Source organism: Sceloporus occidentalis, unplaced genomic scaffold (genome assembly GCF_023333645.1).
Source record: "Sceloporus occidentalis isolate IW3139 unplaced genomic scaffold, rSceOcc1.0.p SCAF_19, whole genome shotgun sequence".
NCBI lineage: Eukaryota > Metazoa > Chordata > Lepidosauria > Squamata > Phrynosomatidae > Sceloporus > Sceloporus occidentalis.
The window spans coordinates 3,414,949-3,439,857 of NW_028316999.1; the positions used below are offsets into that span (position 1 = coordinate 3,414,949).

Here is a 24,909-nt window from a genome sequence, read left to right on the forward strand (position 1 = left end):
ATGTGTCAAATACTCCTGATTAATAGCTCAACATATTGCATGTTTCTCTAGCTTTTATTCTCCAGGGTAGAAGCTAACCGACTATACAGCCATTGTTCTGCATTAACTGGGCTATGAGCTTTCCAGTGTGCCACCAGTGGAGAAAATTAGAGATCTGCTTTATAACCGGTCCATTTATACTACAGAGATCTGTGTCTAGTCAGCACAGCCTCTGTAGTATTTCATCTCCAGTACACTGCCAGAGAACTTGGTTATGACATCATGTCATGGAGCTTAGCACAGAGAATGCACACAGGAGAGGACTAAATCCTTCTGGCACTGGGGACAAGTAAAGCCAAGCGCCATCATGCACCCTCCCTTTTTATAATATATACACTCTAACACACACATTTACCGTTTTTTCAGAGTTGCTCACACACAGCATGAGTTTTCCCCTCGACTACCATAGCATTGGGGTATGTGACCCCGCTAAGCTCCTGTCAGGGTAGCGATTGGCCCTAGATGCCTTGAGCTAGGAAGAGAGCTTCCTTATGCTACATCCTACGTGTGGCTGTAGGAGCTGCTTTGTTAGGCTTAGGGCAGTGAGCCCCATAAATAAACCACTGCTGAAAACATTATTAACCTTTTCAGCGCCAGATGATTATGGTCAATGATAATGAGGATCCTAAACCAGTTCAGCATTGTTTTGAAAAACCCTTCAATCTAGTCCAAAATAGTTTTCATTCTAATGTGATGTTAAGAACACCAAGAACCAGAGGACAAATCAATACTCACGTTGTACTGCAGAGATAAAAAAGATAATGTACAGACAGAAATCATTGCCTTGAACAATACTCAAACTCAATTTCAACATTTCCTACAAACCACACACAATTTTCCCAAATTGTTTTTCGCTTTCAACATTTTTGGTTTAAAGGGGAACTCTCACCATGTACAATTGGTTCAATGATATTTCTAATGCTCATTTTGACTCTTAAGGAGTAAAAAAACATTGTGAAAATCCAAATGTACATTGTGCCAATCCAAGTATGTCACTTGGTCCAGTGACGCGCCATGAGTTCCTGTTACTGGTGGTGTTGCCTTGTTCCAGTGTTCTCTATTAAAGTGCAATTCTTATGTTCAGATCTAGGAAAGATCAGGAGTGCTGTCGGCAGTGCTCAGCTTCTCATGTCTCAGAAGTTCCAGCAGTTTTACTGGCTCTGTCAGCAGAACCTGGTAAGTTACATCATAAGAACTGAATCTGAAAGATTACCTTGTGCATGTCAATCACTTCCTAAACTTGGTATAAGACTTATTTTATTACGTTTACTGCATTGTTGGGACCTCTGTTCTTCATGCCAAGTTTCTATTATTACTCATTTGTACGATAAAATAAAAAATGTTATGTTGAAGACGTTTTGGTATTAATAATCAGGCTGAGCCATTGCAGCACAATATCCAATCAATTTATTTTCTGTAATAAATTATATAAAATTGTGAGATTATCATATATGTTTTATTGACTTACAGTTACTAGTGGCCCCTTTACTCTTTAAACAAACACTTTGTACTTTTTGCTACCCCTCTACTGGCTTTGTAAAGTACGCAATAAGCTCAAGTCCTTTATTCCTACAGTATTGATTTTCTGTGGGTGGTTTATTCCTTATATTCCTAACTAGAAATTGCATGCAGAGCTGCAGGGCAAATTATCCAAAGTTTTTTGACTCACTGAATATGTGTGTTCATAAGCTATGTCTGGATGAACCACTGGAGCCTGGCTAGAGCCTACCATCTGGCTCATCCCTTGCTTGTGAAGAGGCTCAAAGTTATCCTCTAAATCAGCAATCTGTTGTGAGTCAGTCCCACTTATCTCATGCACAGTTCACTGAAATGACTCACCAACATTATAATTTAAGATAGTAAACTCATCCGTTACATATAATTGACCTCTATAATGTCCCTGTGTATTGTTACATTGCTATTTTCACTTTACATCAAAACCAACTTAATTTAAGGGGCTATTAACAGAAAAATATCTGATTTAATAATGTAAATACTGTAATGAAAATTCACATGTATTCACGAATATAGACCTAAGTATTTTGCTTTGGTTGCAAGTGTATGACAAACACATTTCGCTATATCATGGCTAATATAAGACATCCCCTCACCCTACTTTGGAATCCTGTTTGTCTGATTGACACTCTAAATGAGAGAGTTTCTTCTGAGCATATCACTAATATCTAAAATAAAAATTCCCCTTCTTTCTCTTTGTTTTGTGCCTCAGATTTGCCCCTGTTCATTTATTCCGGAATCCAGCCATACCACAATATAAAGTGGCTCTGCCTTAATTCCACAATCCAGCCATTTCATAGTGGATACCAATAAATTGTACATCTTTATACATGGTGCATGTGAGCATCTAGATATCAGGTTACCATCAAAATTACACTTGCCCTGTTATCTCTTGAAAGCCCAAGAGGAAGATGGAGTCTTTGGTCAAAGTTGTTAACAGCATACAAAAAGATGTAATTTCAAACAAGCTTTTTGAACTTCAGAGGTCTCTTTTTTCATGTAAGGAAGAAATCTCCGAGATACTGAAAAATGACCTAATATTGTTTTCTACACTGACCCAATAAAAAGTATAACTTTGACTAATGACTGCATCTTCTCTTGGATTAATACGGGTATATTCATATTTATTATTAGCTGTATAATCATGGATAATACCAATGTCTTTAAATTGAATTCACTGGTGCATTGTAACTAAATATAAAGTATAAATGTATGTATATAAGATCAGGGGAGAAAAAAAGATTGCTTGTGTTATTGAAATCTGGTCAGTGAAAGAAAATTAATGAATGAGATGTCTCTCTTCCAGGAAACATCAGAGCAGACAGATGTTAATTTAATCCACAGGGAGATAAAGTGCCTTTCTCTGTATGAGTAAAAGCAGATTTGACTTCTTCCCTCTGCTAATCCCAGATCCTGCTAACATGGCAGTTAAGAAGCAAAAACAGTTCTATTTAAATCTCTCTTCAAGGACTGTTCTAACCTCTTATCACACAATAACCTAGGCAACATATTCAATTCAAATAATGCTTAAAATGGGTTGCCAATTATAAAAAGATGTTTATTGCTATTTATCTTTTATTAAAAAGTTATTTAATTAATATTGGATTCCATTTTCTTCCTCTTCTTGCCTGCACTTAAAGACAGAAGCATATTTAAGTATACTTCCTGCAAATGCTCTCTAGCTCTCTTTTTTAAAGCAATTGGGGTTGCAGGTGGCAATTGCATATATGATCTAAAATGTACATTTATGTTGTGCATAAAAAAAAAAAAGATAACAAAATCAACAAGCTGTACAGATGGCATTGTACAATGCTGCAGAATATGATGGCGCTATGTAAACTAAATAGCTCCCTGAATGAACTTGATATACTGTGTGTTGGATATGTATGGCACCTATTTTTTCCTTTATACAGTCAATGAGCAGGATATATCCATGGACTAGTATGTTTTAAATGTCCTAGTCAATTACATTTTTGCCAGTTTTAACTAGATCTCCCCTGTTTGCACATATTGATGAATTTAATGGTCTGACCAGTTCCTTTGGGATGCATAAACTGAAGATTTTGACTTCTCATCACTTGTCTTTGTCATTCACTTGATATTTATTAATTTACCGAAGATGGGGTGATATATTAAATACAGTAATAAGTAATGCTAATTAAACCAAGATATCTATAAGTGGTTATAATAATTTTAAACCATTCAAGGGCCCCTAAACATGTTGTTACTAGCAGATACGCAAGCAATCTTTAAGAGCTGCTCTGCTGATGTAGGTTACTAAAATAAATTCAAAGTTAAATTAACATTTCAGTGTTTCCTGGTAACAACTACGCTAGATAATAGCACATGTCCATGAGCCACACCGCTTCAGATACAGAACATTATTTTTCTGCATCACCCCCATTGCTTAACATTGAGATATAAAAGGTACATCTTGTTACTTAGCAACTAAAACACCCTTTCTAGGAGGGTACATGCAGCTGCAGGGGAGTAACACAAATAGTATCTTCCTTTTACTGTTTATTTCAATGCCGAAGTCTCTATTTTAGTTGAACGTGAATGGGAATCAGGAAATTGAGTTGCTTGGACAAATTTAGCAAAACGTGTTATTGTGTCAATCTGTGTCGATATTTTTTTTAAACTGAAGATTGACACTAATGCCTACCTGTTGCTTATTTATATCTAAATAACAATGTATCTGAAAAGGAGCTCTGATCTTTCTTAAACATATACAGAAAAAGGCACACCAACTAGCAATAAACAACCAAACAAGTAAATATATATAGGTATATGGTGCGACACACCAACCTGTGCCCACCAGGTATAGATCAATAAAATATATAAATATAGAGGTGCACTCAAATTAAATAATCAAGAAAAGTTTTAGTAGTAGTATTATAGAACAACCCATACATACATGGCAGAAGAGCGGAAAATGCGGAAAAAAGATGCCCAACTTTTCTACACAGAGGACTTCATCAAGGGTGATCTAAGTGGTATTAAGCAACGAGGCACTGATCTTTCTTCCCACTAACCAGGCATATCAGCCTTTTCAAGATGGATACCTATGCATTATACATAGATTATAGATGCGACAAGGCACGTGGTGTGAGTGTGAACATGTCAACATCCTATCATTACACTTGTTATATCATAACCTCTTGAGAGATGGGGTTTCTTAAGGCAACGAGTGACAGTTTACTATTTTATAATCCCAGGAGATGTTTCATAGACCTTGTAGGTTGATAGAATACAGTTTTACACTGAAGGATAACCACACATTGTTATTTTATTACCTTGTAGTTAATTACTTTACTTGTCATTAACTGGCCCTACTTTGTTTACTGTTCAGGTAGTCTGTGGAGACATAATTGTTTAATTAATTATTTTATTATTGAGTTTTAGCCCCCTATTTCAATCCTTCCTTTGAGTAGCTATTAAGAGAGGATGTTCAGAAATTGACTGTAGAGCCACAGAGTATTATCATACTAGAATATCTATAGCTACGTAATATAATAAATCATAGTGAGTTATTTATTTATTCATTAGCTCTTATTTAGATAGCGCCAACAATTTACACAGTGCTTGATACAATATATATATTCAAGGGCTATGACAAGACGATCATTGACAGACTAAGACAAACCGATACATTAGGTGGAGAGAGCCCTGCTTGCAAGCTTACAATCTTGAGGGAATGGGGTGACAAACATAAGGCACAGAGAAAGGGTGAGAGGTAGTGTGGTGGTTGTATCAATGACAAGGAAGTTCTAGCAGCTAAGATGGTATGCTTCTCTGAAGAACTGAGTTTTGAGATGTTTCTTGAATGTTGGGAGGGAGGGTGAATGCTGAAGGTTCAGTGGAAGTAGATTCCAGAGATATGGGGAAGCCCAAGTGAAATCTTGTAGATGGGAAAGGGAAGAGGTGATAAGTTAGGAGAGCCTTAGCCCATGGGAAGAATGTAAGGATCGAGCAGGAGAGTATTTATTTATGAGGGCAAAAAATTTATGGGGGAGCAGTGTTATGGAGGGCCTTATATGTTAGTACCAGGATTTTAAATTGAATTCTAAAGGTAATAGGGAGCAAGTAGAGGGTTTCACAGAGTGGGGAAGCAGAAGAGGAGCAGCGTGCAAGCCTAGCAGCAGCATTTAGGACAGATTGTAGAGGAGAGAGTCGAATGCCAACCAGAAGAGTGTAATCAAGATGGGAAATAAGTGAATGAACCAGAGTTTTTGTGGATTCTTGGATGAGGAATGGATGGATGCGAGAGATGTTTTTTAGGTGCAAGGGGCAGGATCTGGCAAAGGGCTGAATGTGAGGAATGAAGGAGAGGCTAGAGTCAAGGATGACCCCAAGTCATCAGGCCTGTTTAGTAGGAGAGATAGTCATGTTGTTAATGTGATAGAGAATTCAGGAAGTGGAGTGGAGATGGAAAGAGGGAAGATAATGAGTTCACTTTTAGAAAGATTAAGTTTCAGGTAGCTTTCAGACATCCATGAAGAAATAGCAGACAAGCAATTTGTAATACGAGAGAGATGAGAGATGGAGAGAGATCAGAAGACAGGTAGATTTGGGCATCATCTGCATAAAGATGATACTGGAGGCCAAATTAGTTGATTAGTTTGCCAAGAGATGTATAAAGAGAGAACAGTAGAGGGCCAAGGACTGGAGACATTTGTTAGAGCTGTTTCAGTAGAGTGAAGGAGTTTGAAACCAGACTGTAGAGGGTCAAAGAGGGAATTAGAGGAGAGGAAGTTAGTAAGGCGATTGTACACAATACATTCAAGCAACTTAGAGGTAAAAGGAAGCAAGAGATATGGCGGTAGTTAGTCAGACAGATAGAATCTGAGCAAGGAATTTTTAGAATGGGTGTGATTAGCTCTTGCTTGAAGGCTGATGGTACAGGTCCAGATGATAAAGAAAGATTAAATAGGTGGGTAAGTGATGGACCAAGGGACTGACATAGAGACTTTGATGGGGTCAAGGGGACAGAGTTGGTTTATTTAATATGCATTTTGTTCCGCTTACAATATTAAGAATCCTTTTTCACTGAGCATGGTCATGAACAGTAGTAGTTAATAGAGAGTGGCGGGATAAAGGACGAATAGATATATTCCTTCTTTTATGAAGGACAAATCTCCATTGCTCCAATGGGAATACTGCTCCAAAACACTTTAATGTAGTGGTGCATGTCCTCAGAAATCCACAGTTTTGAAAATCCAAGCTTGAGCATAGGCATCTATAGTTAAATCTACTTGTTTTAAAACATGGATATAAAGAATTCCTGGCCCATGTTCTGCACTTGAGCCCAAGAGTTGTGCAATGCGTACAATTGCTTTGACATGCCTAGAAAGAATCAGATTAATAATTTAGTCTGGATCACTCTGCATTGCTTTCTGCAGATTCCAAGAATTTGAAAAATGTATCCAAGATAATGCATTAATATTTTTTTACATTAAAAGGAAAATTGTAGAGGAAAAATAGTGGTCATGGAAATTACTGTGCATAGAATATTCATTATAGCAACTATATGTGACATGAGCAGATTGGAAAAACTGTGCTCTTTGTGTAATCTTGAAAATGTCAAGTGTCCAACGTGCATGAGCAGGGCCGGACTGGCCCGCCAGAAAATTTCCTGGTGGGCCGGCTGGACCGTGGGCCGGCAGACCACATTCAAAGCGGCCGCGTGCGTTCAAAGCGGCCGCGTTACAGCCAGCGTGCGGCTATAAGACCGTCTCCGCCGATCGCTTTAACTTCATTAAGCAGCCGGCGGAGGCGGTCTTACAGCCGCACTACTGCTGCTTTGAACTTCATGGCCGGGCGGCCGCTTTGAACACATGAAGTTAGAGGGGCGGGCTCACGGAAGGTGTTCCTTGTGGCAAGGAGAGGGTCATCACATGGGAGGAGAGCAGGAAACAAGAAAAAAAAACTAAAATGTAAGTACTACCCAAAAATTGTTAGGTATTCAAGAGGGGCTGGATTATGGCATTACAAAATAAATATGAACAGGGGTGTGTGTGGCTGGGGGGGGTAATACACATGGTAGTGGGGGCATCAATAGACAAGAGGGTGGTTGGGCATCACATTAACCAATACAAAAGGGGTGGGGGCATCCATATATAAGGTGTGGGGGCATTAATGCACAAGGGGGGGCATATTAATCAATAGTAAAGGGGTCCTGGCTGGGGCATCAGTACACGAGGGGGCAAAAATACAAAAGGGGCAGTTAAAAGGGACAAAAGCAGTGTAGAAAATAAATTTTGTATGCTTCAGTGTGGCAGAGCCTGTCCTGGTGTGTGTGTTTTGGGTTTCAGTGTGGCAGAGCCTGTCCTGGTGTGTGTGTTTGGGTGTTGGTGTGGCAGAGCCTGTCCTGGTGTGTATTTGGTCATCTGTTTCCTGGCCACCAAAATCCACAGAACCACGTCTGTGATGCTCTTAATCCTGCCCTGCCTTCAGTGTGCATCAGCCATCTTAAATCCAGCTTGTACCCACAGTGTGCCTTGTGCAGTTTTATTTGGCTAAACTTGTTTTAAATGGTTTGTGGACTGACTTTGTTTTACTGTTTAAGTAAATTAGTATTGATAGAATGACATATAAAAGTTGATCAAAAACTGTCCACTGCTTTTGTATTAATATGCATTATAAAGCTAAAATGCAATATTTTCTCTCAATGAAAAATGAGTGTGGCCCACGCACACGTACATTTCTGATGAAGTGGACCACTGCAGAAAAAACTTGGACACCCCTGATATAGGTGTATGTGTGACAGCATATGGAAACACTGCCATCTAGTGGATTATATTGCCATTTTACAGTAGCTTCATTGAAAAATAAGATGTGCAAGCTAAAACAATGTTACCTATAGCATATTTTGGTACAGATTGGTTCCACAGTAACTAAGCTTTGCTTCAAAGACGAGTTAGCCAGGAGCAAGACTACAATATCACTTAGCAAGAGTATGAAAGGATCTGAATGCTGGGATAGGCATGATTAACCTATAATCTGGTAGGATGACACATAAATCAGCAATGCAATGTGTCAATCAGCCTAAATTGAAACAGGTCCATTATGGGCTTCACATCAGTCTTTTAATGTATAGCTATGTGAAGTCTAGCCCCCATGCTTAATCCATTGTAGTTTTTCGGAAAATCCCTGTAAGCCTCTGCCAGTGTAATCAGAAAAAATGTGGAATAAAATCATCATCTTCACTAAAGTAAGTCAACACAAACAAGTGATTGAACTTGGATCCATAGGCATCTGGGAACAAGTCAATCTCAATAAAGGTTCAAACAAAACAATGGCTGCGCCTCAGCTCTTCGTCCCACCCCTTTTAAGACGTGGGATGCAGTGCTGAGGCACGGCCATTGGGTGGCGCGTTGTGTGCACGCCGGCCCCTTTAACTTCGTTAGGCGCCGGCTGCGGGAGGAGCCGCTTTCGAGTGCCGCTTTCAATCCTGCTCACAGCCGCTCAGCGGCTGTTTTGAATGTTGGTCTGGTATCTCGGTATCCCGGTGGGCCAATCCGGCCCTGGCTGCAGGCTGTGCGGCTGCCGACACCCCCGACTACTTTGCCTATAGGTGGCGCCCTGGTCCCTGCTTGGGAGCATCTCAAGTTTTGGCTTTCTTGAGCCATTACAGAGGAAAAATCTCCATCAACATATCTGGATTGTATATAAGGGATGGATAGGTCAATAATTGACAACATCAACGTTGTGTGAATTTTATAATATAAAATTATTCTTAAGAAATCAGATATGCAATCTACACATTGCACGTATTAGGAATATGTACAAATATATTTGTTTTGTCCATATATTAGGATCCGAGTGCCATGCCCAGGCCAACATCGCAAGACCTGGCAGGATTTTGGGACCTTTTGCAGTTGTCTATAGAAGATGTCAGCATGAAGTTTGAAAAGCTCCAGCAGTTGAAAATGAATGAATGGAAAACAATTGATTCACCAGAAAAGAAAGTGAGTATTATTTTCTGACAAAGACATGTTGTCAACATGTGTAATTTTGCAGTGTGTTAATTATGCAGCATATTGCTCAGAGGTAACTAGTCATTCACTTTTAATTAAGTTATACATTAATATACATTTGCAGTGCTTATAGATGTGTGTAATCAAGTAATGTTGCATATTATGTGAAATACATAATGTGCATATTGTGTGCAATGTGATATCATAAGTATCTCACTTTAAAACTTATTTTTAAATGCCTCAAATATATTTAATTTGATAATAATAATGACGCGAAGATAAATGTTATATTGTAAAATAATTTTTTTTGGAAGGGGCATACTTACCTGTTATTGTTTGTTCTCAAGACACATAGAGCCATGAGTTATTACAACCCATGTACAAAAGAATGCATTCTATACAATGGAACTGTAGCCTCATGCCCAAAATATTTTTGCATGCCTTCTAATGAAAAGCTTTTTTTTTTTTTTCTTATATGTTGCTTGCCATGTGTATGAATACTGCGTGTATGAATGTGATATCAGTATACACCGTTATTCATAACTGGTAATATGTACTTCGTGGCCAATGTATTAGGTACAATTACTGAATAACACAAATATTCAGTGAATTATCTGGCTGCAACCCAATATATAAAGTATGCTGACATAGCAAAAAGTTTAGTTGTTGTTGTTCGATCAAACATTACAATGTAATGTGATCTAAGTGACGTTATGTTGGTACCAAATGTAGTGGTTCCGGCATCTCAGATACACTTGATTCCCTGGGACTTTCAAGCCCTACAGGATCTAGAGTTCGCAGAGATTTGTTCAATAACAAAAATACAGCTAGTTTTCTATTCAATGTTGATTAGGATAGATATATTTTGTTACTCAGTGAATGTATGCTTCATTATTTTATTTAATTCTTTCAGGATGACAAGAAACCCCCACCCCCAATACCAAAGAAACTTACTAGGGGAAAATTCCCTATCACTCGAGAGAAATCGCTTGACCTGCCTGACCGACAGAGACAGGAAGCAAGGAGAAGACTAATGGCTGCAAAGAGGGCAGCGTCGTTCCGGCAGAATTCAGCTAGTGAGCGCGCAGACAGCATTGAAATTTATATACCTGAAGCCCAAACCAGGCTCTGAATTCAGAGTACTGCATACACAACATGCTTGTACAGTTCGTAGCACAGCTGGTCATTTTAATCTTAACCTCTATACTGGACCTTCCTCATTATAGTGCTCTTTGTGCCATAAACACCATGGAATGCGTTTTGATTTCCTCAAGAGTTTGCTAAACACATTGCAAAAAATAATAATTTTGTAATTCATATTTGACTTAAGTTACATCCATAGGGCTTGTTGAGACCTGACTTCTTCAACATGTTCTCAGAGGACAACATGAAAAACCTCTCAAGATGAACCCAACATAAATTCTTGATTATTTCTATTTTTATAAATAATGTGATAATTAGGATGAAGAATCAAATAAAAAATGTTGGGTACATCTCATCGCTCATTAGAGGCATTAGATATTCCAAGTAGAAGGTGCTACAAATTTAAAGTACAGGAATGGAAGGATGTGTTGTTCCATGACTTCCATGTTCTTTAGTTTAGTGCTGGCTTGTAGTAGGTAACTTCAGCTCTCTGGACCTAATTCTTCAATCATTAATGCCCAAAGTATACGGTTTCTCCAAAACGAAACTGACATATTGTTCAGCCAGTGGCGTCTTCTACAATAGCCTGCTTGCCCCCCCCCCCCAAGTCTTGACCCTAGCTGCTTGATTCCAGTGTGAGACAACTTGAAGAGGAGATTGGTGAAGACAACATGAATGCCTTAAAAATGGAATCCTTTTGTTTCCAGATATGTGGACTGAATATTTAATCATACTTCCATGGACCATTAATTTATGTTTACATTTTTTTCTCATTATTTATTTTATAAGAAATGGATTGAGTTTTGATGTTTGCTATTTACAAATACAAAAATGATAGCTATAATGTTGACAGGGCATCCTTCAAAAGTGAAAAAAATGAATGTTTGCTGTTTTAAATTTCAGTTGTGATGTGGTAATCATTAAAAAAAAAATCATGAATATAAGTGGTAAATATATCTTAGTTTTAATGTTTTTTTAAGTATATTAATGGTGAAATGTGGTTTCCATCTGTATTTATTTTTGTATTTTTTTGTAAAAAAAACAACAAAACAGTATTTTTGTTAAGGTTCAGATAGTATGAACTTACTATTGTTACAAAAAAGGAAAGCAAGCTGAAGACAACACATGCACTAGTTAAATGTATAAATAGTATATTATTAATAACTCTCCAACTACTAGTATGCAAAAGATGAAGAGGAACCATGTAACCTCAGAGTTAATATCTGCATTTTACATTCTTTCATTTTCATACTACATTTGCTTAACTAGTTAATAGAAAAGGGCTGACAAATATCAAATTATACCCTGGTTAAACATCAGGGAAATTGAATGCTTTGATCCACTTACCTTTTTTGGACCTCAGACCTCTTAAATTCTGATAATATCTTGTTGGAAAACCCATTGATTAGTAAGCTGGTAGACATGTGGGTCTGTACAGTGAAGGCACTTGACTGGGTACACTAGGTAAGGGCGACTGCATCTGCCATTTTTTCCAGGGCACTTATTCTTTTACATATTACTGACCAGAAAAGGTAAAGTACTGCCGTGCGGTGTGGGATAAACTCATGGAGGGAAATTAGTTATTCAACTATACATCTCACACACTATAGGGCAGCACTTTCCATCTGCTCATCAACAACATGATATATATACCTGTGTAAACTGGAAAATATGGCCAAGGTGGTCACACTATCATTTGGTTCTATCTTAATCTAGATGCAAAGATAAATGAAAAGGTAGTGGCTACGCATGTATATTCATGCATACAGTTACCTGGTTCTGCTTTCTGGTTGTGATCACATCTCAGCTGGATGGTAAGCTTGGGGCAGTTACTCTGCTTGTTTTGCCGAACTATAAGGATTTACTTAAGAGGCATAAATACATATAACTGTTCAATATTACATAGATATGACACCAATTATATATATATATATATATATATATAAATATAAATATTTAATGTCACTGTATAACCATAATGCTGCTAAAGGGGATTTTTTCAGCTATGCTGTTAGTAGCACCAGGATGAACATTCATCAAACCACTATTATCTTCATTGCACAAGAAACATGGCTGGTGGAATTCAATGGTTTGTAAATTAAAATATACATTTCTAGAAAAACATATTGGAATCTTTTATTATAAGTTTATTGTTCCGCCTATAGTTCTGTAAATATATGTAATTAAAGAAAATATTGTTATATGACCAAGTACTTCCATTATATTGCATTTGAAACATGCATGGTGATTGCAAAGTGCCATGAACAACTAGTTGCAATTAGCAGACAATTCTAATCAACATGTGTTCAAGATAATATCACAATTTAAAAATGATGCAGAATAATACTTATCTTAGGTAGTAGCGCCCCCCCCCCCCCGCTGCCTTCATGGTATAAGGTTTCCCACCAATAATTAGCTACTTGAAGCAGCCAGTTAGTAGCAGGTAAGGGCTTTCATTGAAATCAATAGGAGCATATCCCACCCATCTCTCCTTAGATCACATGCAATGGCAGAACAAATCTCCAATGCAAATAGCTGGGAGGTGGGGGATTCTGCAGAATCTTCCTATGCGTTTGTAATGGGAACACCTCAGAATTTTAAAGTGGCAACTAAGCTATCACATGCACGAAAGTACATATGATGCCTGCAGTGTTCCTTTAAGGCACGTTCGGGTCTATTTTTAATGGCGTTTGCAAACTGTAGCATGCATTCAGGGCCGGCGCCACCTATAGGCAAAGTAGGCGCCCAGGCAGTGCAGGCTGCAGCCGCAAGCCGCCGACCGCTGTCATTCAGTAAGTGGCAAAAGGGGAGGGGCTTGTGGGGGTGGCAAAAATCCTTGCACCAGCCCTGCATGCATTGTATAGTTATTGGAGTTACAAAATTGGCTCCCATTGACTACAATGTACTTCCTCCTTACAGCATTGGCAAGCAGGCCTACCATACAAGGAACTCAAAAGTGCTGATGTCTACTACTTTCACTCTCACAGTCTCGGCATCTCTGAGTGTAATGCGACCCTAATATACTGTATGACTATGATATGACATCACATCCCTCAGTGATGCAGAGATCATGAGCATGAAGGAAAGTGGGACCCTACTTGTCCCTTCACAAGGACTCCACAAACCCTCCATGCCGCTGCTCCAGCAAACTATGTGGGCAGATGGAATTTGAGTTCTACTGCATATTGAGGCTTGTCCCATGCTTTCAGTATATAGGCAGTTTGGGGGCGTTAAATGAGACAAATCAAATTTTTCTGATAAATGCCTGCACCGATGTGCATGTAGTCAAATGCACTAGACGCATGATGCATTTAACATGAAAATTGGACAGTCATTTATTCTCTAGGAGCCCTGTCAGTGAATGCAAATTATATTAATCTTTTTTTATTATTATTGTATAGGGTGCTGCTAAACTATCTATCAGATTTCACAACCTCTATTACTCCTTTTCATAGTTTGTTACATCCTCTGTCTTATCTGACCCATCTAAACCTTAATTGGTGTTAATGGTGGGGATTCAATTCTTATTCAAATCAATAGAAAACAACTATTAAGTGAGTCAATGCGCTGTGGAAACTGTGTTTGTCTTGAATCTTATTTCTCGGCACTGTACACACACAACAGTGCTGGCGTGTGATAGGGTCTAATGAGGACCCCCCCGCACACATGCACTATTCATTTCAAGGGAAATACTGCTTCAAGCAGCCAAAAGTGTTGCATCATAGTTTGGTTAGAAGTTTTTTTCCGGAAATTGTAGAATGCAAAATTCCCTTTAAAGTAAAAAAAAATACACTTTCAATAACAACTCCGACGACACAAAATATGTATTAAAAAATAATGCACCCCAAGTTCTCCATTTCCTTTTTTCCATTTGGAGTTCATGTCAATGCAGTTTAAGATACCTTGAGCACATGTTAGTCTGAAGATAACATAGCATTTTGCAATAAATTGTCATGAAAAGAGATTTATCACTGATTAAAACTCTGTCTTACACATTTTTAGAAACTAAAAAAGATCTTTGGTGACCAACTTGAAAATATTTCTAGCATTTAACATATATGTTCGCACATATCGTTTACTACAGATCAGCCTTCTTAACTTTCTTTTTTGTTTTAATTCTAATAAATTCCTGGAAAGCAGATGTACAAATAAGCATGGATTTTGTATGGGGTAACCAATAACAAGCATGTTTAACTTCAAAAAATATTTATTGGAAGCAGAGTAGGTATCAGATAAATACTTTATCTGTATAGATTTAAAAATACAAATTGAGATTCATATCTGAAAGGATGTATTACCAAACCGCCTTAAAAATATAATAAGAGTCAAAACATTGTAAAAGAATGAATGTATAGGTATTAAATAAAACATACATATATATATATATATATATATATATATACACACACACATATATATATGTATAACCATATTATATTATACACATTTAAAGAGAGAAGTTGCTCTAATTAAATGTTTATGAACCATAATGCAATTGTCATTTTCACCGCTGTGGTACTGACTTTTATTAGGGGATGTATGCCTTATTTTGCAGACAAGGTCCATCTCAAAATTAGTAAGGGGAAGGGATTCTTTGAGTATCCTTTTCATTATAAAACCCATAAGATTGTGCCAAAACCTGTATCACTTGCACATGTGTGTATATTATCAAAAGGATTTGTATATTTGTCCATTGAATGCTTTTAACAGACTTTCCTATGGCGGTGAAGATGTCAGTTTATTCAATCCCGCTATTCACATTTTTATAGCTTTTGTTTAGAAATGGATTATTTGTATTTATCACTTGCTGCTTATTTTAAGCCCAAATTGTGGGCTGCATGAATGATAAGATGTTGGATAAACCCATATTTTGAAATACAACACATAGATGGCCAGGATGTACAGTAGACCAAGGGTTCTATGATGAACAGTAAAATCTTTTCACTTCCGCAAATGAAAGACATACATTAAACTGTATGTTAAACACATATAGCTTGTCGTACTAATGTTGAAACGAGTTGTGTAGCAGTCATTATTTTGTAATGTTTTGCTCACCTCTCTCAACTGGTTTAGGAGAAACGCCACAGTGTTTATAGCTTACAGATGTTAATTTGACATCATGTTAATACAGTTTTGGTATTATCTGTTTTTACAGTATTATGAATAAACCAGCCGCTACTATTTGAAACAGGGCCTATAACAAAAAACACATTGAATCCACAATATAATATGTACTATAGTATGACATGTATAATTCACTGTTTGTTTCTCCTTTGATCCAATAGAAGAGTATGTATATATATATATATATATATATATATATATATATAATGTATACAGATGTCTACTGCCAGTGGTAAAATGTTTTCGGTACAGGAATACATTTTTAAGTGCAATATATACATCTTTTTACACCGGTAACATTCTATCAATAAAGGCAGAAAAAAAGCCATGTTTATCAATGTATTGTATATATTAATAGCGAAAAACAATAAAATTATGTTTATAAGACTTGTATTTTTTGTGCACCCCATTTTGCTATTGATCACTTTAATATAAAGCTTAGCCAAACACTCAAGAATATTTCTTAACAATATCTTAACGACCATAGTAAATCTGTGTTTAAAAACACCACCCAGGTGTTATAATTAAGGATTCTTGAGCCAGGTTATTTAAGTACAGTATATTCCACTTTGCACACACTCTATCCTGATGTTTGATGTGGTATTTTAAATGTATGATGATAAAAGATTGCATGCTGTTGCTTGTAGTCCTTAAGAGCAACCATTACCTGAAGGTTTGGCAGAACTCACAAAAAAGTCCTTCCTTGTGGCTGCATCAGTAGCTGGTGTGGGGCACAGGGATAGGACTATATATCCCAAAATCCAACAGCAGGAGGCACCCAGGCCACAAGCAAGGAAGCATTGTGAAGAGGTCTGTGCCGGTAGCTGTACAAACCTCTGCCTTGCAAGCAGGTATGGGGGGTTGACTTAGGCTTATTAGATACACCATATGACCAAGGTGTTCAATGGGGTTATGGTCAGGGCTCTTTGCAGTCCGCCTAAGTGCCTCCACAGCCAACTTGTCAAACCATGTCTTTGTGCACAGGGGCACAGTCATGCTGGAACAGAAAAGGGCCTTCCCTAAACTGGTGACACAAGTTAAAAAGCATGCAATTGTCTAAAATGTATTTGTATGCGTGGAAGCATTAACATTACCCTCCACTGGAACAAGGGGGCCTAGCCCAAATACTGAAATACAGCCCAAGATCATTATCCCTCATCCACCAATCTTTACAATAGGCACTAGGAGAAAAGTATAGTTAAAATGATACCATTTACTGGCACTTAGCATTCAGGCATTGGTTTGGCATTCTCTGCCAAACCAACATCCATCCTTCAGAATTCTAGTTAAGCATGATACTCCAGAGAACATGTTTCCACTGCTCCAGCCCACTCCTGGCTGTGTGCATAGTTATTTTTGGTTTCTGTGCAGCTGCTCAGCCTTGAAAACCCATTTCACAAAGCTTCCAACACACTTGGCAGTCCTGCTGTGTGAGCGTTGTGCGGTCTACCACTTTGTGACTGACCTGTTGTGACGCCTAGATGCTTCCACTGTACCAGGGCCATGAAGTCTTTGTTAAACTGATGAACTTACAAGGTTTCTCACTTTTTTGAAGGGACACAGTAAACAGAAAATGGGAGGGATTTGTATATACATGAACCCTAAATCAAAGCCTAGTAAAGAAGATGTGTATGACACTGGTACTAATGTGGAGATACTATGGATGGAGACCAGCATAGACATTAAAATGGTCTCAGATTACTTGTAGGTGTATGCTACAAGCCACCAAACATTAGCATTGATGAGTAAAATTAGATTTTATACTAAATTTCATACAAGAATAAATCTTGAATCAAAATATAACAAGCTGTTATTGTGAAAGACTGGTCTTGTCAACCCAACTTCAAGAAAAGTCAGTAAAAATATAGCTCTGGGTGTAGCTGTGAGGTGCTCTCACTGATGTCAATGGGCAGTCCTGCTGATATTGCAGGACATGCACTTGTTGAAGGGGAAGCAAGCAAGGAGTGGTTTACTCTAGTGCCTCGAAGAAACTGTGGTATGGTATGTAGTGATGGGAAGTTCGGATCATTAAAGTGAATCGGATCATTTCGATTCGTTCACTGAAATAATCCGATTCATGATCCGAATCTTCGGATCACTCAGTGTGACTCACAGGAGTTACTGTTTTCCAGTAACTCCGTGCAGGCACACTAACGATTGGCCCCGCCCCTTTCATTATGAATCCTCCCCCCTGCCTCCAGTGATGTCAATGAAGGAAGAGAGTCGTTCAAAGATTCGGATCTTACAGGGATCCGAATCTTACAGTGATCCAGTGAAGACTCTCTGCCTTCATTGGGATTCTAATCATTCAGAGAATATCACCATACTGTTATAAATAATACATTAATAATCACTGCCCCCAGGATTTACATTCCCCTTTACCTGCAACTGCACCTTAAGCTAACTTTATTAAATTAATTAAATTAACCCTCACCATTAAATTAACCCTAAACACCCCATCAACCGTGTCTGCCCCTAAAATTAACCCTTAACACCCCATCAACCATGACTGCCCCTAAAATTAACCCTTAACACCCCATTAAGCATAACTGCCCCCAAATTAACACTAAAGACCCCATTAAGCATAACTGCCCCTAAATTAACCCTAAACACCCCATTAAGCATAACTGCCCCTAAATTATCCCTAAACACCCCATTAAGCATAACTGCCCCTAAATTAACACTAAAGACCCCATCAACCATACCAATTTATTAGGTAATTTATCTGGAGTACATGCAATTAATTTAGGGGCAGTTATGGTTAATGGAGTATTTAGGGTTAATTTCAGGGACCGTTATGGTTAATGGGGTCTTTAGGGTTAATTTCAGGGGCCGTTATGGTTAATGGGATCTTTACGGTTAATTTCAGGGGCAGTTATGGTTGATGGGGTATAAGGGTTAATTTTATGCTGATGACTGAGGGTTAATTTAATTAATTTAATAAAGTTAACTGTAGGTGCAGTTATAGGTAAAGGGGGGCAAACTCAGGGGAATCTAAATCCTGGGGGCAGTGTGAACATTATTAATGTATTTATTTATAAAAGTATGGTATCAGTAATATTCACTGAATGATTCGAATCTCTGTAAGATTCGGATCCTTGTAAGATCCGGATCCCTGTAAGATTCGGATCCTTGTAAGATCCGGATCCCTGTAAGATTCGAATCATTTGAATCATTTGAATCTTCGGATCATTCGACTCTTCGGACGACTCTCTGAGTCATCGTTCCTCTGAATTAATGAGCTGTAACCTGACCCCAGAGTCTGTGTCTGAGTGCTCTGCAGATGACTCGCAGCTCTAGGATCAGGTTACAGCTGCATGATTCACAGACTGAACCGCTACAAATGAATCGTTCAGTCTAGTGAACCGATTCATCCGGATCACTAAAAAGAACCGGATCAAATGAACGATTCGTTCATGATACGGACATCACTAATGGTATGGTCATTACTGTGTAGATGTAGATGTAGATCTTTAAGGCTTTGCTGTTTCACCTGCAATGGCAGATAGGTCTGGTTGCTGGTGGTCAGACTGCTGTGATATACTACATATGAGAGGGCTTCGTCCCACATGATATTTATTATTATTTATAATCAAAATCCAGCCTACAAATATGTGATTCTTTTATATAATTTTTCCCCACATTTCCTGTCCTGTATTTTCTATAGGAACCCTGTGTTTCTATTTAGATTTAATAATAGTGTTATTGTAACATTTTTCAGCTGCATAGAGATTATAAAGAAGCACTTTAGTACTGCCTTTGTGTTATGTGCATATTGGCATTCATTTTGCATTTTATATCAATCTGTAAGAAATTAAGGGTGCCTTTAAAATGGGACATTACATTTATTGCATAATGTTTTGGGGACGATTTGGGTTTCTATAAGGTGAGATATCTGGTTTTACAATGTAAGGTAATTTGCATAGTAATGCATTACAAAGGGTTTGGAACAAAGGCTCCAACAGAGGTGGGATACCCCACAGGGGGTCAGACAACTGAAGCCGATGTATATTAACATAACTGTGTGCATGTTTGCATAGACTACCTGTCTCCTCCATAATTGGGTCATACAGGAAATGTCTGAAAAGAGGGGTTGGGTGAACCACTTTCTGGGAGGTACAAGGAATTCTGGGATGACTAGTTAGGGGCTGCAGGAGAAAGAGCAGTCTGAGAAAAGGAGAGTCTGAGAGAAAGAAGAGTCGGAGAAAGAAGAGTCGGAGAAAGAAGAGTCGGAGAAAGAAGAGTAAGAGAGAAAGAAGAGGGAGAAAAGAGAGTCTGAGAAAGGAGAGCGCAGCAAACAGAAGTGTCCTGGATCAGGAGACTCAGAACGAAGCTGCGCAAGATGGCGTTCGGGAGAAGCCTGTGAGCTGAGAGAGGTTTCCCAAGAATGTGCTTAAGTATCCCTTTTGTTTTGTATTATTATCAAATGTTTTCTGTATGTTATATGTTTTATAACCTGTAACAGTGGCCTAGTTCAATATCAATATACATTTTTCTATACGCTTGTATTTGTGCTTTATTCGTCACACATTCCCTAAAAGAATAACCCTGTAAGAGGGTCAAAATTTCTTACAAATCTTTAGTTATTGGAGTTAGAGTCTTATTTAACTTCACCTCCAGATACTGCAACTGAAGCCAGAAAGCATTTCTCAATATGCTTCTTGCACTTCATAGTAGAAACTCCATTCTCGCTGATCTAGCTGATGATCCCACAGCCAATGGTGTATATGCTACCAGTGGATTATCCTATTCTGGCCTAGGCCAAGTATTGGGCTGCAACCTCTCTGCTACAAAACTGGGGGCAGATCTGATCTTTCCAGCTAGCCTATGTACACTATGTAGGACTGTGGGGCCGCTGGACATTCTTCTAAAGGGCATTCCAGGTTATGTTGTTCCTGCACGCAATAGAATAGATGGTGGCCCTAGACATAAATGCAGTCGGCAAGTGATATAAATACACATCATTTGTTTAACTTACATCTCCTAAGAAAATATCTTTGATTGTCATGGATATTACTGTATCTACCCTTCCTATCAGTAGAAATGACTTTTCTGAACTTTTTTGTATTGGGTTTGATTTTTTGAGTTTTTACTTAACAGTAAATTTACCTGTAGCGACCAGTGTCAGGCAGCTGCTGCTAAGGCAAATAAAATCATGGGGTGCATCAAAAGGGGCATAGATGCCCACGACAAGGAAATAATTCTACCACTGTACAAGTCACTAGTCAGACCACACATGGAATACTGTGTACAGTACTGGGCACCAGTGTACAAGAAAGATATAGTGGAGCTGGAGAGGGTTCAAAGACGGGCAACCAGAGTAATAAGGGGAATGGGAGGACTACAGTACCCAGAAAGATTATCAGAATTAGGGTTATTTAGTTTGGAAAAAAGACGGTTTAGGGGGGATTTAATAACTATGTATAAATATATAAGGGGACAGTACAGAGATCACTCCCAGGACCTATTTATACCCAGGACTGTATCTATAACAAGGGGACATCCTCTACGGTTGGAGGAAAGAAGGTTTCTACACCAGCACAGACGGGGGTTCTTTACAGTAAGAGCGGTGAGATTATGGAACTCTCTGCCAGAGGAAGTGGTAATGGTAAACTCAATAAAAGAGTTCAAAAGGAGCCTGGACGTGTTTCTTGAAAGCAATAATATTACAAGTTATGGATATTAGATTAATAGGGACAGAACGTTGATCCAGGGATTTATTCTGATTGCCATATTTGGAGTCGGGAAGGAATTTTTCCCCTGGTATGGGGCAATTGGCATCTGCTTCATAAGGGTTTTTTTGCCTTCCTCTGGATCAACACAGTAGGGACACAATATGTATATAGGTTGAACTTGATGGACTTTGGTCTTTTTTCAACCTTATGAACTATGTTACTATGTTACTGGGATGTACACATCTAATTTCAGAATTGCCCTTTTGATTGCAGTGTTTCACCAAAGAGGTCTTTGTTCAATACCGCTATGAAATAATACCATCTGGGTCTCAGCATTGTTCTAAGGGTGAAGTGGTAAGGGGTTCCATACCACATTATACAAATCAGTAGTCTTAATGGTACTCATATCATACGGCTTAAAATAATCAAAATGCTTAAATATGCACTTTTATTTTCATAGTGTCTCCCTTTCAGTAGAATCCCCTAATTGTCTACGGACTGGGTCCAAACAGGTGACTGAAAGGACCCAGCGCGCCCAAAGATTGTGTGCAGGAGTCACAGTGCAGTAGTGGAGTTAGACAGGGCCTGGTTGCAGGGTGACCATACTCACCCAGGTGTTGAGCACCTAGGGTTGTGCAGCCAAACACCAGCGCCCATATAGCAGCGGATGAAGTCCAGAATTAAACAAAGTGATATCCTGCAGGCACCCTGGAGCAGGCATGAAACATATCACTGGAATCACGTGCCGGATGCTGCAGCCTGGGAGTATGGAAGCTAAGCAAAGGATAGAGCAGAAACATAACAAGCAAGGGACAGGGAGACCAGGCACAAAACATAACCAGCCAAGATATACATGTTACAGGGCACTACAGTGAACCAGACAAGGAATAAACATTACTAGACAAGATATACATGATGCAGGGCACAACAAAGGACAGGGAACAAGGCAAGGAACACAGGGGAAGGAGTGAGGAGCCGGAATCCTCGGACGCTTCTCCTTTAAGCAAGGATAGGCCATATTGACTAGGACAAAGGGAGAGGAGAGAGGAACCAGAATCCTCAGATGATACAAGGAAGAAGGGCAAAGGTACATAAGAGACAAACAAACATGAATACAGGAACAAGCCTAGAACTATATGATAACAACTGGAGATTCCGTCACATCTTATGGCCATAGTATGCTTAGCCCACCACTACGCCAAAGTACTCCAATGACGGTGGGTCCTAACGCTAAGCCCTACTGAAAGCAAGACAGATATGTAGCTCCGCAGCCTGGGCAGAACGTGACACTAATATACATTTGCCCCTTCCCACACCCTCCCAGATATTTTCATTGGGGCTGTCAGGATGGACAATGTTGTTCCTATGAATTCTTCCAAATCATATCCCAATCTTTCCACTTCTTCTTCCCTATATCCTACTTTTAATTCACTCTCTAACCAGAATTAATTATCCGCTTATGTCAAACTTTTCACCATGTAATTTCGGAAACTCTATTAATTTAATGTTGCTAACAATGTCACAAGAAACCGGTTATGGTGCTTTTTTATAATTAAAAGGTGCGGTTTCAACATACACTAATGTTTGCAAGAACGCTTTGTATTTGTATAAAAATTTACAGGCAAATACATGCGGTTTTTGTATTTCATAATGTCAATCTGTCCTAATACCCTGGGCTTTCTATCCTATAGTAGGCTGTGCTGCATTTGAGTTCTGGATTAATGTTGGGGACTGTCAGAGGCTAGCAGAGCGGATCCAGCTCTATAGCAGGTATGGTTATTATGTCAGTAATACAGTGCTGGCTCCTCTCTCCCAGTCTCCATCTGTACCCAGGCAGGAAGAGTGAGAGGGCTTACAGGCGTAGGATGCGTTCTGATTGGCTGTTCAGTTGCTTTCTTCTCTTAGTTCACAGGCCTCCTTTTCTTTTCCTTCTGTATTATGTGGCCAGTCAGTCAGCTTGTACCAGTTAGTGAGAGGACTGCAACTCCACACAACAAGAAAATTTCTTAAAGTGCAATGTCTAGTAGCAATTTAGGTCATCTTAGAGGGGATTAAGTACCTAGGTAATATTGTGTTGTGCCCCTCATTATATTTTTGCCAATTGCCCTCATATAAATGGCAGAGTCTTGAACAGGAACTACATGCCACTTGCCAGCAGTCCAATGTCACGACAACTTGGCACTTCATTGGCACAGTGTCTGTTTCCATGGTTTCCACATGTGCAGTAGCCGGGCCTTAGATAAGCTGGGGTATAATGTGATGCCACATTTAACCCCTTCAATCCCCTATAGACGTACCGGGACGTCCAAAAAACGCCCACAAAGAAACCCCTATGGACGTCCCGGTACGTCCAGCCCTTCGTGCAGCGTCAGGGACACATCCCTGCCGCTGCACGGGAGAACAGGCTGTCGTTTGACAGCCTGGACTCCCCACTGACAGCAGAAGCCGGCTTTGCCGGCTTTCTGCTGTCCGATCGCCTGTAACAGCTTCCGGCATGAAAGCCGGTAAGCTGTTACCGGTAAACTGCCCAATCGCGCAGTTTCAAACGCGCGATCGGGCATTCCCTTCCGGGTTGCATCACTGCTGACGTAACCCGGAAGGTCATCGGAGGGTCTCCGATGAGGCACAGAGACGCTGCGATCTCTATGCAGGTCTGTGAGGACCTGCATAGAGATCACAGTGTGATCGGTGCAAGGGGATCGCGGGGAGGGGAGTGAGAAACCATCTCTCTCACTCCCCCTCCCGTCCTGTAACAGAAAAGCTGAAAAAAAAAACCGTTAGGCATTTAAAAATAATATTAAATAAATCATTAAAAAAATAGTATAAATAATACTAAAAAAAATTATAATGTGAGCTGTGATGTCACTGTGACATCACTGGCATGTTCAGGAGGTCCCTAGGAGGACCTCTAACCATTACTGTGTAAAAAAATAAATATAAAAAATAAAAAAAATTTAAAATTAAAATTTTTTTAAAAAATATATATAAAAAAAGATAATAAAAAAAATTCTTAAAAAAACCTTACTTCCCATTGCCCTAGCATAACATCTAGCCAGTATAACCCTCCTGCCCGCGTTCACAACCCCCAAACCCGTTAAGCCATAGGCATAAAAATTATACAAAATTGTACACCTAATAGTATGCTCCCTGGTGCTGGGAAAGTCTGGAAAATCTATATAAATTAGGTATTTCTGAAATCAGGACACCAGAATTGATAAACTTGGAGGGGATTTTCCATCACTTTACCTAATTTTGTGAGGATTCAGAGGGAAAATGTAAAAAAAAATTAGTTTATTTTTCTAATCTTCGCTAGTTTTTACTAAATTTCTCATTCTAAATTTTCAGCTAATCATCCAACTATGGTATCAAACGAAAGCTCTATCTCTCCTTGAAAAAACAATATATAGTTTACATGGGTACACTATTCACAGGAA

The 24,909-nt window shown here is 38.9% G+C and overlaps 1 protein-coding gene across 1 annotated transcript in view; it reads left to right on the forward strand.

The window, feature by feature from the left end:
• Positions 1-10,665, forward strand: part of LOC149302318 (disks large-associated protein 2-like) — a 137,810-nt gene extending 127,145 nt beyond the window's left edge. The window contains exons 9-11 of the mRNA XM_089482462.1: positions 1,124-1,215; positions 9,372-9,524; positions 10,447-10,665. Coding sequence (XP_089338588.1) covers positions 1,124-1,215; positions 9,372-9,524; positions 10,447-10,665 — 464 coding nt within the window. The remainder of the gene's footprint in view (positions 1-1,123; positions 1,216-9,371; positions 9,525-10,446) is intronic.
• Positions 10,666-24,909: the final 14,244 nt, after the last annotated feature.